The 12,988-nt window shown below is 46.6% G+C and overlaps 5 protein-coding genes across 6 annotated transcripts in view; 2 read left to right on the plus strand and 3 right to left on the minus strand.

Annotated features, from left to right (window-relative positions):
* Positions 1 to 12,988, minus strand: part of LOC125767467 (uncharacterized) — a 35,066-nt gene that overhangs the window by 808 nt on the left and 21,270 nt on the right. The window contains exons 1-8 of one of the 2 annotated variants that reach the window (XM_049434071.1): positions 7,327 to 7,418; positions 6,519 to 6,810; positions 6,202 to 6,392; positions 4,701 to 6,106; positions 4,521 to 4,616; positions 4,252 to 4,438; positions 1,179 to 4,185; positions 22 to 1,114 (exon numbers count right to left, since the gene is read on the minus strand). In XM_049434071.1, coding sequence (XP_049290028.1) covers positions 22 to 1,114; positions 1,179 to 4,185; positions 4,252 to 4,438; positions 4,521 to 4,616; positions 4,701 to 6,106; positions 6,202 to 6,392; positions 6,519 to 6,558 — 6,020 coding nt within the window. In that variant the 5' untranslated portion in view covers positions 6,559 to 6,810; positions 7,327 to 7,418. Of the gene's footprint in view, positions 1 to 21; positions 1,115 to 1,178; positions 4,186 to 4,251; positions 4,439 to 4,520; positions 4,617 to 4,700; positions 6,107 to 6,201; positions 6,393 to 6,518; positions 6,811 to 7,326; positions 7,419 to 12,988 lie in introns of those variants that run through there. The other variant, XM_049434072.1, reaches the window with a different exon arrangement.
* On the plus strand, positions 7,422 to 8,261 carry LOC125767505 (UPF0598 protein CG30010). Its single transcript, XM_049434145.1, has 3 exons — positions 7,422 to 7,544; positions 7,604 to 7,811; positions 7,871 to 8,261. The coding sequence occupies exons 1-3, from the start codon at positions 7,422 to 7,424 to the stop codon at positions 8,167 to 8,169; spliced, it is 630 nt and encodes a 209-aa protein (XP_049290102.1). The 3' UTR covers positions 8,170 to 8,261.
* On the minus strand, positions 8,297 to 10,736 carry LOC125767476 (uncharacterized). Its single transcript, XM_049434082.1, has 2 exons — positions 10,600 to 10,736; positions 8,297 to 10,533 (listed from the first exon to the last, which is right to left on the minus strand). Exons 1-2 carry the CDS (start codon positions 10,623 to 10,625, stop codon positions 8,316 to 8,318), a joined length of 2,244 nt encoding a protein of 747 aa, XP_049290039.1. The 5' UTR covers positions 10,626 to 10,736; the 3' UTR covers positions 8,297 to 8,315.
* On the plus strand, positions 10,745 to 11,940 carry LOC125767507 (protein TEX261). The gene is made up of 3 exons (XM_049434148.1): positions 10,745 to 11,113; positions 11,195 to 11,608; positions 11,675 to 11,940. The coding sequence occupies exons 1-3, from the start codon at positions 11,044 to 11,046 to the stop codon at positions 11,791 to 11,793; spliced, it is 603 nt and encodes a 200-aa protein (XP_049290105.1). The 5' UTR covers positions 10,745 to 11,043; the 3' UTR covers positions 11,794 to 11,940.
* Positions 11,851 to 12,867, minus strand: LOC125767503 (ribose-5-phosphate isomerase). Its single transcript, XM_049434143.1, has 2 exons — positions 12,391 to 12,867; positions 11,851 to 12,327 (listed from the first exon to the last, which is right to left on the minus strand). The coding sequence occupies exons 1-2, from the start codon at positions 12,814 to 12,816 to the stop codon at positions 11,938 to 11,940; spliced, it is 816 nt and encodes a 271-aa protein (XP_049290100.1). The 5' UTR covers positions 12,817 to 12,867; the 3' UTR covers positions 11,851 to 11,937.

The following is a 12,988-nucleotide window of genomic DNA, read 5'->3' on the forward strand; positions in this document are numbered from 1 at the left end:
ATCATCACAGGTACCACTTACCTCACTTCGCTGACATCAACGTAGCGCGTGTATACCTCCCAAAATTCTAGCCATATGTGCGTTACCTCAATCCACGGCTTTTGCAGCTTCGTTACGCTCGGATGCAACTTGCTAATGTTGTCGAACACATTCAGCTTGCCGATCATGCTGCGCCCCTCATGACAGCAGCAACAATTCTTCAGCACTCGCAACGACACCCGCAGCAATTGGAGATCGTACTTCGGACCCTTCACTTTTGCCGTCTCGGTGGTGGCGGTTACGATCAACAGTTTCATGATACTGTGTGGATAACCCGGAAATGTTGATGCGAGCGCTTTACAAACGATTATGTGACTTTCCGTAAGGAAAGCTAACACCTGCAGGAACTCTAGGTGTAGCACAGCGTGGTTGCTAAACCACGGCCAATATTGCAGTACGGTTTGGCACAATCGGTCGATCTGTTCCATGTGTAGCAGGAGTGGCTCCCCCGGCACACTGAACCACGTGCCCAGTAAGCTGGCCAGCTCCTTCAGTTCCGTCAGAATGGACAACTTTTTTACGTCTCCATGCTTTCGCACAAATTCCGGGTAGGACAACCGTCCGATCAGTCCCTCGTAGATGGCATCGAACCAATCGAGAATGATCGCCAGCAGATTGCGTTCCCGTGCGACCCGACATGCCTCGCCGGAAAAGTGCAGCATGGATTGTAGTGTTGAGAAAACGGTTCGTTTATAGTTGGTGCTGGTAATGGCTCCAGTTTCAAGCTGTTGTCGATTGCAGGTCGATTCAAAACGGTGCAACAACGCCTTGAATATCAGTGCCGAGCCGCTGCGCAGTGTGCTGTCCTTCGATTCAGTCGTTTTCAATCGCTTCTCTGTTCCTGCGTTTGACATCGGACGGTTAGGGTTGGTGTTTTCTGTGTCGTCTTCCACCTCGGAGTATTCCTCGTCTAGGAACATTTGCGACGAAGACTTTGCTGTTTCCGGACCCTCGGCGAGCATATCCATGGTGTCGAACTGAACCAGAAAAGATGGATACTCTCCGGTGGGAGATGCAATCGGTTCCGATGTATGAAACATCAGGCTAAGGAATTTTAAGCACATGATTTGAAACCCTGAAAAGAACCGAAATGATACGCATTAAAACACTATCAAACGCGTACCTGGCACATTGCTTACCTTTTGATTTGTAAAGTATTCCATTCTCTATCATTTTCGCAATGGGTTTAACGTTCTGATGGTCAAACTCAAGATGGATCTGCTGTTTCCCGGTCGGCGTAACTACCAGTGCGCACAAGAGTCGCATAATGCTGCATAACGTTTGCTCCATTACGGGTTGCGTTAGTTTCCCGTACAGCCACGGGTTAAGCATGTAGATTATGCTTTCGAAAAAATTCTGATGGCCTGCCAGAAGCAAACACAGCGGATCCCGGGTAGGTTCTTCCAAGCAGCGCAGCAACAGTAGACACACGTCAGCTACCATCAGACATACGGCTCGGTTAGGTAGCATTGCCTGCTGTTCGACGCATTCTAGCAACCATTGGATGCAACCTTTCTCGCCGATCGGCAGCCCGAATTCTAACGGATCCAGCTCAAGCAGACAGCGGTATAGTACCGCATACGCTTTCACCATGTCGGCTGATATAACTGGGTCTTGCTGTTGATTGTCATCGTCCAGCAAGAACTCCATGCACGAATAGGTTTCCAGCGAACGGACCGATTCTTCGAAGAAGTGCTGCTTCGTTAACAATTCCAGTATCAAATCCACCGATCCGTTCGTGGAGGCACTAGTCGCGGTGGTAGCTGCCCGTCGTAGCCTTGCTGCTCCATCAAGCGGCAGGACGGACGAATGCAGCGGTCCTTCTCTGTCCGTGTTGTGAGACAACAAGTTTATCAACAGTCCAACAGCAGACTCCTTCACCAAGCATGCTTCTTTCATGTCTAACATCGTGCTAACGCAGCTCGCGTGTATACCACCCGGAAGATAGGCGCACTCCTTCACGATTGCAGCTGCGCCGGGCAAAGTGCGAGCAATTTTGGCCAGTATATTCCAAGCAAACGAACGCACAAGCGTACAGCTGTTGCCACACTGCGTCGAAACGGTTTTTAAATGCTTCGATTTCCACTCGAAACCGGCCACTTCATCTGGAGAGCGTTCTAGCAGATGTGCGATCGCCAGAAGACACGAACGTACGATTGCTGAACCGGTAAAGTTCGTTGATCCAACGAACCGAATGCAAAGTAACAGCTTCGGTATGACATCCGTAATATCTATCCGACGCACGTCGTCCAGCAATGCCGACATGGTTTCGAGAACTTCCAGAAGCGACACAATACGTGGAACGTCACATTTCTTCAGCATCACGTCTAACTGCTCCAGTGCCGTATTGAACACCCGCACATCCCACGAGTTTTCGCACATTGTGGCTCGATCTACGGGTTTAGATATACGCTCGGTGAGTTCCCGCTTTCCATCCTTACTCGCTTGTTCGGGAGCTGTGGCTGTTGAGCCCTTCGCACCATCATACAACTGCAACAGTCCCCACAGAAGGTTTGCATTTTTGCGGTACAGTGATTCAATGCAATCGTCCGAGCGAAGTAGACGGATGAAGAAATTGTCTTCGGTCGCCAGCACCGTATACAGCCAGTCGCGTATCATGTAGAAGCCAAGATGCAGCATTATACCGATTATGTTGAACACCTCCACCAGCATCTCCTGATCGGCCACCGTCACCGGTGGTGTGTGTATGTAGCGCTTCAGCGTGCTAATGATGACATCCTGCTGGCAAACGGTGTTTTTTAGTGGAAAGATCAGATTAGTCTCGAGCGTAGCCAGACCAATGTATACGTCCGTATGCGCTTTGGCTGAACCAAGTCGCCGTAAGCTTTTCCGAAAGATGGATAGAAAGTCCACCATCTTTAGCCAGCGAATGTCTTGCTTGGTAAGGCGCATATCCGCACTGAACGCTAGCGCCGTCTTGTTGCCTTTGTACTCGAGCGGGCACTCATGATCGTCCAGTGACGATGCATTGCTGACGCGCTTGGAGTTGTTTATTTTAAGTATCTTTTCCACCCCATCAAACCATAGCTCGGCAAACGTAAAACGAATGTACCGCTTTACGTATTCCTGGACAGCAAAGCCAGAGGGTAAATTTTCATCTTTCCCGAGGGGTCCAAGACCATTGTTTTGGAGCGTACTCCTTCGTTCATCGTTGTCTTTCGGTGAATATGTGTTAGTCATAATGCTTTTAAACAGTTTGTTTGACCCAAACACTTCACGGAATGGACTGACGCTCCAATGGAAATGGCATATGAACGGGATCGAAAATGCCGAAGTTGCACATACATATGGCAATGACACCAGCGGTTCAGTTCCGGTAGAACAGTCTGCGAACAGCAGTAGATACAACAAGGCGCAGCACTCCATTCGAAATACCGGAATGTGATGATGAGCAAGTAGTGCCCGCACAATCAGTTGACACGCGGTCGTGTTCGATCCGAGATATCGACGGAAAGTTTTGATCGCGAAGCAAAGTTTAGTCAGTATGCCCACTGCCGGAATGGCCGCATCCGAATAATCCAGCTGAGGTTCCACAAGCAACGATCTGCTCAGCGCCTGCATTACTAGCACCCAACCGGAAGTGTTGTGTATCAGCTCACACAGCACCGGATCGTCCGCCATCACGTTTAGCTGAGTCAGTGCGCTACGTCGCAATGCGGGATCACCGTTTTCCTGCTCCAGTGCATCGAGCAGCGGTTTCACCGCACTAACATCGTACACGTTAGTTATCTGCTGACGACCGGCACCGTACGGAACCTGCAGCATACAGATGCTATTCGGGATAGTATCGCTGATGTGTTCGATTCGTGGCGCAAATTCCTCACTCCGTTCGACCGAGCTTATCAAAAAAAGTACTCGCGTGAGCGCTTCCTCGCGTATGGAACTATGCACGTGGAACAGCAGACGAAGATTTCCCTGCAGTATATCGAGCCACGGTAAACCAAAGTCCGGATGAAACATGCCGATAACAACTCTGCCCAGTTTTGATTCCTCTAATCCTACCGCGGCCGCCTGGAGAAGTGGTGCAATTGGCAGGAGAATCTCCTGCACGTCCACCCATTTGTCCTGAAGGTAAGCTTTCGAGTTGCACAGAAACAGTAGCATCATTTCGGCACAATGATGAACCTGTGGGAAAAGAGAATGCGTTTAGAACGTGCTACCGAAAAGAGAATAGCATTTGATGGACGCTACCTTGCTGTTTCTGTCTTTGTATCCAAAACATGTAATTTCGGTAAGGATTTGAAGTGAAAGCGGAATACCCATGGCGCGTAATTTCGGTCCCGTATTGGAGAGCTGACTGCGACGCGTGAGAATAGCGCTGTCATCCAACTGGCTAATGAAATCTTTCATCATGTTCGCACATATTTGGTAAACCTCGCTACATAGAAATACATTCAGCAGAGTTATTTGGGACAGTAAGAGACCTTATACTTAAAACCGTAACCATATATAAGTCATACCTCCTTATTTCTTCATCCTCGTTCGCCAACAAACGCACCGTAATCGATTCAATAATGTCCCACAGAGGCTCATCTTCTGTCACGAAACTGGAACAACTGCAATTATCGGAGACAGAACATCATCATTATACAGTGGAACAATTTGTGAAGAGTACAATTTTGCATTGCTTTCAGTCTTACTTTCCAATCGTTTTTAGAAGAATCCGCACCAATTCAATCGATCGATGTAGACACAGCGTTTTTATCGCCTCCGAACCCATCACAAGCAAATGTTCATCGGAGAGTCTGGCATTGATGTAAGTGTCCCGTAGCAGCTGCACCGCAGGTGACAAATTGTCACTCAAGTTCAGCAATATGTCCAGCAGGGGTGCTTTCTCTTTATCTACCAGCGCACACAAATATTCATACATTTCCGGACAGGAGTACTTGAGCGGATAGTCATACAGCGCAATCAGACATTCGTCACGCCAGATTCGGTCCGAAAATTCCAGCGCTTTACGGTGAGCGGAAGAGCTTAGCTTGATCTCGACAAACTTATAGTGTAAGGTACCCGAACGTCCACCAGCACCAGCTTCCTCTGCTTCGTCCTCTGCTTCCGGTTCCTTTTGCCACAATCGCACAAAGTCTAGCAAAATTTGCATCGTAATGCGGTAGCGTGTGCGTGTGAACAATTTCTTCGAGTCCAGTTCCCACTCCTGCCGATAGTGCTTCGCCAGGTACCCGAGGGAACCGCACAGCTCCCCGAACCGATGGGCAGGAATTTTTTGCTGATCGGAAAAATGTTCCGTCATAAGGAATGTGGTGGTTTGGCTAAGTACTATCAGAATCATGTTCGACGCTAGCTTGTCCATATCGCTAGACAGTTCCTTCAATTGATCGATGCACTGTCGAAACATTTCGTACACGAACGCGCCTAACGTAATTTGCGTCCGTTCACGTTTTTCCTGCACAGGGATGTACGTGACCGTGAGCATCCGTTGTCGAATGCGCTTCCGGAAGGATTCCACCAAGTAGAGCAACATTCCGTACCCTCTCCTTATACTGAGACGTCCGGACTGAATCAATTGCAACAGGGATAGGCCAATGTATGGAGGCTGCAGAAAAAATTCCGGTGGGTAGTTTTTGGTGTACGATACGATGTAGTTCAGGGCGCGCTGAAAGTTTTCATCATTTTCCTCATCGAACAGGGAATCGTTCAAGCGCTCCAGCACCCCTACCACATTTGGGTCCTGCACCTCCCAGCATTCGGTGTAGAACGTATCGTCACCTTTCCATCGCGATGCAAACGCATGTAGAACTTTTCGTTTTCTTTTCTCACTCTCGGTTGATTCACCGTGATCATTGGGGAACTCGTTCGTATCCAACCTTAGACTGCTCACACTGTTAGCTACACTGTCCAGATCGATCGAGCTGGTTATGCTGGACGTGGTAGAGGAACCTGTTTTTAAACGCTCCACCTGCTTCATGATGCTTTCCACTAGCTCCTCGCACTTGGTGTTGGTCCCAATCAGGTAACGAATTTTTTTCAGCTCCTTTATGATTCTCATCGGGGTGAAGAATGTAACTATTTCCTGTCCGTATTTACTCTAGTTGGAATGATGAAGAAAGAAGAATCAGACAGTAAACGGGTGCGTTATTGTGTATGGTGCCATGGTCTATCGGCACTCGAAATAACCCATACCTCGAGCAACAGCGACATTATCTCCAGTACGGTCAGTTCCATTAGTAACGGAACATGACCGAACCATCGTATTAAATTCTTGAACAGAACCGATGCATTCACGCCAATGTCCACGTTTTCCCATAATGCTCGCCTTAGCGTACCTTCGACGTCTTGCAGTGAACGGACGCGTATTTCCTGTATCGGATGCACTGAAACGAAAAAGTGCATTAAAACACATATACACACAAAGTCGCGCGCGCTCGCCCGCACACTTCCGGGTGCGGAGAAGCGCGTCTCCTGTTCTTCATTGTCTTCAGCAAATGCAGTATACTTACGCAGCTTTTCCAACGTCGCCGGATTAAGCATGCCTGCCATCGTGGCGTATACAGCACGTGGCCTGGCTTGGGTAAGCGCGAAGCGTATGATTTGTAAAACAAGTGCGTCCAATTGTCCAATCGGCTTCTAATCTACCAAACAATGAAACTTCTGCAGCAACAAAACTGGCGGTTATTCTCACCCGGCACTGCTTTTATTATGACGCCCGCTGTCATCGAAAGCGCTTGTTCGGCTTTGACGTTTTGTCGGCTTTCCCTTCGGTAACGGCGGTAAAGTGATGGACAGGGTTGGCTAAGGAATGGCCGAAATAAATTAATATGAGAATATTAGGACAATAATTTTACGAGAGATTGGGGACATGGATTTCATCATACGGTGGAAACATTTAGAAGTTGTCTGACCATGAAACGAAAAATCGCACTGTACATTACAACGGGCGGGCCGATAGTGTACGACGCCGGTCCCACACGACATGACCGGGTTTTAAATCCCATCCGGTCCGTCACGCTCCCGTAGCAAGGATTGACTATCCGGCTACGTGGTAACCACGTGGTTAAGCCACGAAAGGAGAGAAATTACCCGAAACATTACTACTCACAAGCACGAGCACACAATAGGAATTTTTGCTGGCGAACAGCACCCACAATAATTTCAACAATGGCTAATCTTTTGTAATTGCGGGCATGCTGATATCGCAGTTTCATCTTCTCTCGATGCCGGTGTCTTAAGATAATATAAACTCGTACACCATTCCTATCATATTAACCGATCTATTGTGTAACCTATGTAATGACAAGTTTTGCTCACCGGGGATACAGATGTATTGTTTTGATTGTGTTTTCCCAGTCGCGTTACATTCCCTTGTTTTGTAATAACTCTTCAGTTCAGCAGCCAACAGCGGTATGTTGCTAAGGAAATTGATATCGACTTCCATTCAAAATTGTCGCCATGTAGCGTATGTACAGGGCCAATCGCCCGCACCAAAAATACGGGAATATTTCTACTACATCGATCACGAAGGAATGGTAAGAATCAACCTTCTCTAATTAAAGTGCTTTGCATTCACTTACAATCTACCGATCAGCTGTTTCTAGATGATGCGAGGATAAAAAATTTCACATCTTGCTTCAAAGAGAAGCAATTTTTGGAGTTCTTTTTCAAACAATTAAAGCTCAATGATACGGATCGGTACAGGGACACGTTTCCGTTTCTGTCCGTTTGTGGCCGAGAAAGGAACTATATACGTTGCGACGATCTACCGATTGTTTTTACACATATAATTCAAGCGGATGGTTCGTATGTTGCTGAAGATGTAAGAAGTGCATAAAACAATATAAAGCTTTCCTTTTAGGTGCCGCGGATAGGATAGGTTATGCTCATGCCGGTGATAAAATGAGTGTACCGTGGCAGCCGGATCGTATCTGCATGTTTCCAGACACTGGACGGGTGTACCATCCGGCACCGCAGCGATACGGTGCGATAGGATTAGTCCGCTCAAAGTTAGCCATCGAGCTGAGTTCGTTATTTACATTCCAAAATGGTGAAGATCGGCCACCGACACACTTTCGGTGGAAGGCGAAAGATTACGAACTAGATCAACACTGGTGGAAGGAGACGTACGTAGGAAAAAGATCGCAGCAAGATTGCTAACAATTTTTGCTTTGTATACTAATGTAACAGTACATTGTGATATACTAGGTCCAAAACTGTTTAAATAAAGTAGTTTTTTGTGTTTTTAACAACTACTGTCCAATCAATTCATGCGCGTTCAAAAGTGTTCTTCCACAACAGTTTTACTACTCCTGCTCTTCTGAGTTTATTGCGGCTTGTTCCACGTACGAATTGTAATCGACCTTTGTAAGAGTTTGATATTTCGGAAGCTCCTTTCCGCCAGTGCTATTTCCAGCAGTTTCAGACTCCTTAAATTCTACAGTATTTTCTACATTTTTCGAACAAGTCGACCCCACATAGGGGGCAAATTGATTTAGCGACTGTTGTATCTTTTCCGCTTTCTGTTGTCGCTCGCGGGCAAGCTGCTTTCGCAGCTTCATCTTTTCGCGGCGCATTTGCTGTCCCGGTGTCAGGACTTTGTTGGCTGGCGTGGATTTCGTGGCTTTCTGCGAATTTGTTTTCTTTGTGTTAATGGGCTTCGTTTGGACTGCTTTCGCCTTTATTTGATTCACTCGTGAATCTAACCGCCGGACAGACGTCCAGTGTGGAAAACTGCACGGGAAGATCGTGTTTATCCGATGAAGTTTCGTTATTATGGACTTATCGATTGGGATCCAATCGTACTGTTCCAGCGGTGAACAATCGTACTGTACTTGGCTTAAGAGATCGACCCAATTCAAACTGACCCCTAAAGTACTATCCGTTTGACCAGATTTTTCTATCGTTTTCCCATATACCGATGGACCCTGAGTACTTTTGCCATCGCGATGCAGCAGGTAGGTCCCGGTAGGAAAATTTCCCATCAGTTTCAACATTTTCCACACATTCGTGATTAGATTGCATGGCTTCATGCTGTACAGTCGATAAAGTTCTTCCTCAATATCGCACATCTGGAGGTAGTGATGGGAGATGATCGTGGACGTTGTGCCGTCAATCCGTAATCGCATCGTTTTAGAATTAGGCCTCAAAAGCTGTCGGGACCATTCTTGCAAAAGCTCTGCTAGGGTCATCTGTTCCGCACCAAACTCTGGTTGATATTCGATCTTTACAGAGATGTTCATAAAAGCACGCATTTTACGAAACGACTCGTAGCAATCTTGCCGAAAGTATACCATCATATGGTGCTCACCATCCGGATCATTTAATACCCAATGTTGATAAAATCTGTTCTCTCGATGATTTTCTTGCGCCACGGAAGATTTTTTGTGTGCCATTGTTTTCATATACTCATCAAATAGCAACGGTTTGAATGGCTTCTGCATCGAATTCTTATCTTTGTCGACACATTTATAAGACTCTGTCTGATGTTTCGATCCCTTGAAGGTCGTATAACTTTTAACGAGCAGTTTGTACGCTTTCACTTTCCTGGCGTGCGTGGACAGCCTATTCGGAGGATGTCTACTGTCCATTATCAGCACCTTTCGTCCATTAAACATTTTAATTTCGAACGGTATCGTCCACTGTTCGTGCATGTTTTGGGCATAGTTTAGTAAAAGTGTAAGAGCACCAGCCGGCAGAACAAAGGAAACGTCCGGTAGTTGCTGCAACACGCCGTATATGTTAGCCAGTTGTTCCTCCCGTGTGCATCGTGCCGTACACCATTCCGTTGTGAAATTATCCAAAACTCGCTCATTTCTCTTCAGCGTAGCACATCGTATAACGTTCTGGTCGAAAAGATTCCGCACGGTGCCGGTTTCATGTACCTCTTGTTCACTTGGTTTAAACTCCACATTGACTTCGTTTTGTACGCTACCGTCAAATGGAACAACGGCCATCAGAATGTATTTGCCACCTAGCTCACGCTCGACTGCTAAACGTTCTTGCACTTTTTCCTTCCAAATTTTAACCACCAACGAGTTCAGCTCAGGCTCGATCGTTTGCACACGGCGCAATAAGTTCGTGTTGAAGTAATTCTTCACAAATCTGTCAAACATTTCCTTTTCCGGAGCAAGCTTATCCATCAGTTCCAGATATCGTTCATAATTCTTCTTTTCTTGCGCGGTGGTAAAGGGTAAGCGCAAGTTTATACGGTTCTGTACCGTGAGACAATGCCGATGTTCGTCACGCGTTAGAACCGAACCGGATGGAAACTTATTGAACAGAAGGTACGATCTCGCACATTTCACTTCCAACTGTTGCACTTTTTGTCCCGTGCGAGGGTCAGTTGGAATTTCCGTCGGCAGGAAAAGGGCCGACTCGTCCATCAGTGTGCGAATGTTCTCGATCTGATGGACCGGGTCGATTTCGTTAATATGAAGATTAAAGATGTCATTGGGATAGTCAGCGAAATCGATCGACGCTTGTTCCAGCAGTTTTCCTTCCGACCGCGGATTATGTCTCGACCTGCGGTGAGCAAAAAGTGGACGATTAGCAAATAATCATGCACCACACCATATAATCAATCTTTACCATATCAAATTCTTGTACTCTTCCATCGCTGCCTTCTCTTTCTTTGACCAGGAGTATCACGATTCCGCACTGGATTCTAGTATCTCTTGGTGCCTTTCTGTGTTACACAAAATCTCTAAATTTGTTGACCGGCAGCTATGGCCATATGGCCATCTACCGATGCCGGTTGCTGTTCGTCGTTTGTTTTGACTAGCCAACTGTCACGATGAACTGTTCTGATGGCATTTTACTGTCAGTATGAACGTGCGCGATTGTGTGTTGTTGTTTACTTCAACGAAAGAAAGGAATCTAATTTCATTACGCATCACATAGCCGAATAATAGCGCGATTGAATAGAACGAGATGCTGACGTGAAAGTGATACACCAAAACTCTTAACATCCGTACCGTCCCGCTTGTTTTGAGCTCTATTCTCGAAGTTGTACATCATATTCAATCTACAATCATGTCCTTCCTCGGGCTGTTGAGCTACGTTTCACTATTGGTGCAAATTTGTTTCGCTACCGTCTCGATAGGTACGTAAATAGCGTCAAGGCAATCGAGCATTTTCTTGGAACGTGGCCATCTAACGCATCTCACACCTGTTCCATTAACAGCCGCCGGACTGTACTACCTGGCTGAGTTGGTGGAAGAATACACGGTCATGGCAAAGAAAGTCATCAGCTGGATGGTAGGGATAACTGCCTCGCTGTATGTGATATTCATCTTCACGGAAACCTTCTCCTGGACCATGCTCCTCTGCGGACTCGGAGCACAAGTACTGCATGGGCTCATCCTAACCGACTTTCCTTACGTGCGGTTCCTTTCACCGGCATTTATCAGCGCAGTACTGCTGTTGGTAGCGAACCATTATCTCGCCTTCGTGTATTTTCAGCTGCAGTATCACACGTTTACGGAAGTGTTGGCATATTTTACACTTTGCCTGTGGCTCGTTCCATTCGCATTATTTGTATCACTTTCGGCCAACGACAATGTGCTGCCCACGAGTAATGAACGAACGCACTTGCTCGGTAAGATCACTAACTTGGTAATGTAACTAAACGACGTATTTTTAACGTATCCGTTTTGCTTCCCAGGTGGCAATGACGATGTGGTAACGAATTATTTTTCCAGCCGGAAAAAGATGGGCCTTCTTTCGTTGTTCAGCTACGCCAAGGAAAGCCTACTGCCCGAGCGCAATAAGAAAGCTTTTTAATATGTGCGTTTAGTTTCCCGTGATTTCGGACACTTATCCTGTTTCTGTAAACATGCATCCGACTTGTATATTATTTCTATTTATTATGATACAAAAAACACAATATAGGAATAATAATTAAAAAATAAATCAAATACCAGTCAATTAGCCGCTTCTTTCTGTTACTGTTCCGTCCTTCTGCCCGAAGTACGCCTTCGTTGCCATGCCAACAAACAAGCCAGTATCGACAACACCCGGCATCATCATGATCTCCCGATTAACTGCATCCCAATCATGCACCTTGTCGTCTGGGAAACTCCAATCCAGAATGAAATTACCATTGTCAGTAACGACGGGGCCTGCCTTTGCTACCGCCATTCGTAGCTTCAAGCTGCCGCCAAATCGTGTCTCCACTTTGTTCCTTATCGGTACATAAGCCATCGGAGTCACCTCAATGGGGATGCCTTTACGGTACTGCTGGCCAAGCTTCATGGAGTCTTTTGTGTAATCTGCAATGATCACTAACCGCTCAGCACAGGCCGCCACGATTTTTTCCTACAAAAATACTGCCATTACTAAACTAATCTTTCCATTTGGTAGCATGCAATACAAACGCACCTGTAGCAAACATCCACCACCACCCTTGATAAGCACCATCTTGGCATCAACCTCGTCCGCACCATCGATAGCACAGTCCAAGGAAGGATTGCACTCCAAATCACCCAGAGTTAGCCCGTGCTCGATAATAAGCTGCCGGGCCTGGAAGCTGGTTGGAATGCAGACTAGCTTAAGTCCTTCTGCCTTCACACGCTCTGCTATACGATGCACCGCGTAAACCACGGTGGAGCCCGATCCGACTCCCACGACGGTGTTATCCTTTACGTACTCATCAACCGCCTTGTACGCAGCACATCTCTTTGCCTCCTCCAAGGACATTGTAGCGTTAGATGAGAAGAACGCAGCTTTGGACAAGCAACTACTCGTACTAGACCGTTGTAGTATTATTAGGCTAGGTGAAAGTGAACGTACAAACTGCCCCAACATGTGCCACAGGACTAGATTTTCTTATCGATCAAACGCGATCGTACCGGTTTTGACAAACCCTTCCAGCCCTTGGAACAGGGTTGGCAAATGAATACTATTATGTTTGATGTTTCGTACTCTTTTTGCTTTTTTACCATTTTTTAAATTTTTCTTAGCATAATACAAATTTTGG

This window comes from Anopheles funestus, chromosome 3RL (genome assembly GCF_943734845.2).
Source record: "Anopheles funestus chromosome 3RL, idAnoFuneDA-416_04, whole genome shotgun sequence".
In the NCBI taxonomy this organism is placed as follows: Eukaryota; Metazoa; Arthropoda; class Insecta; order Diptera; family Culicidae; genus Anopheles; species Anopheles funestus.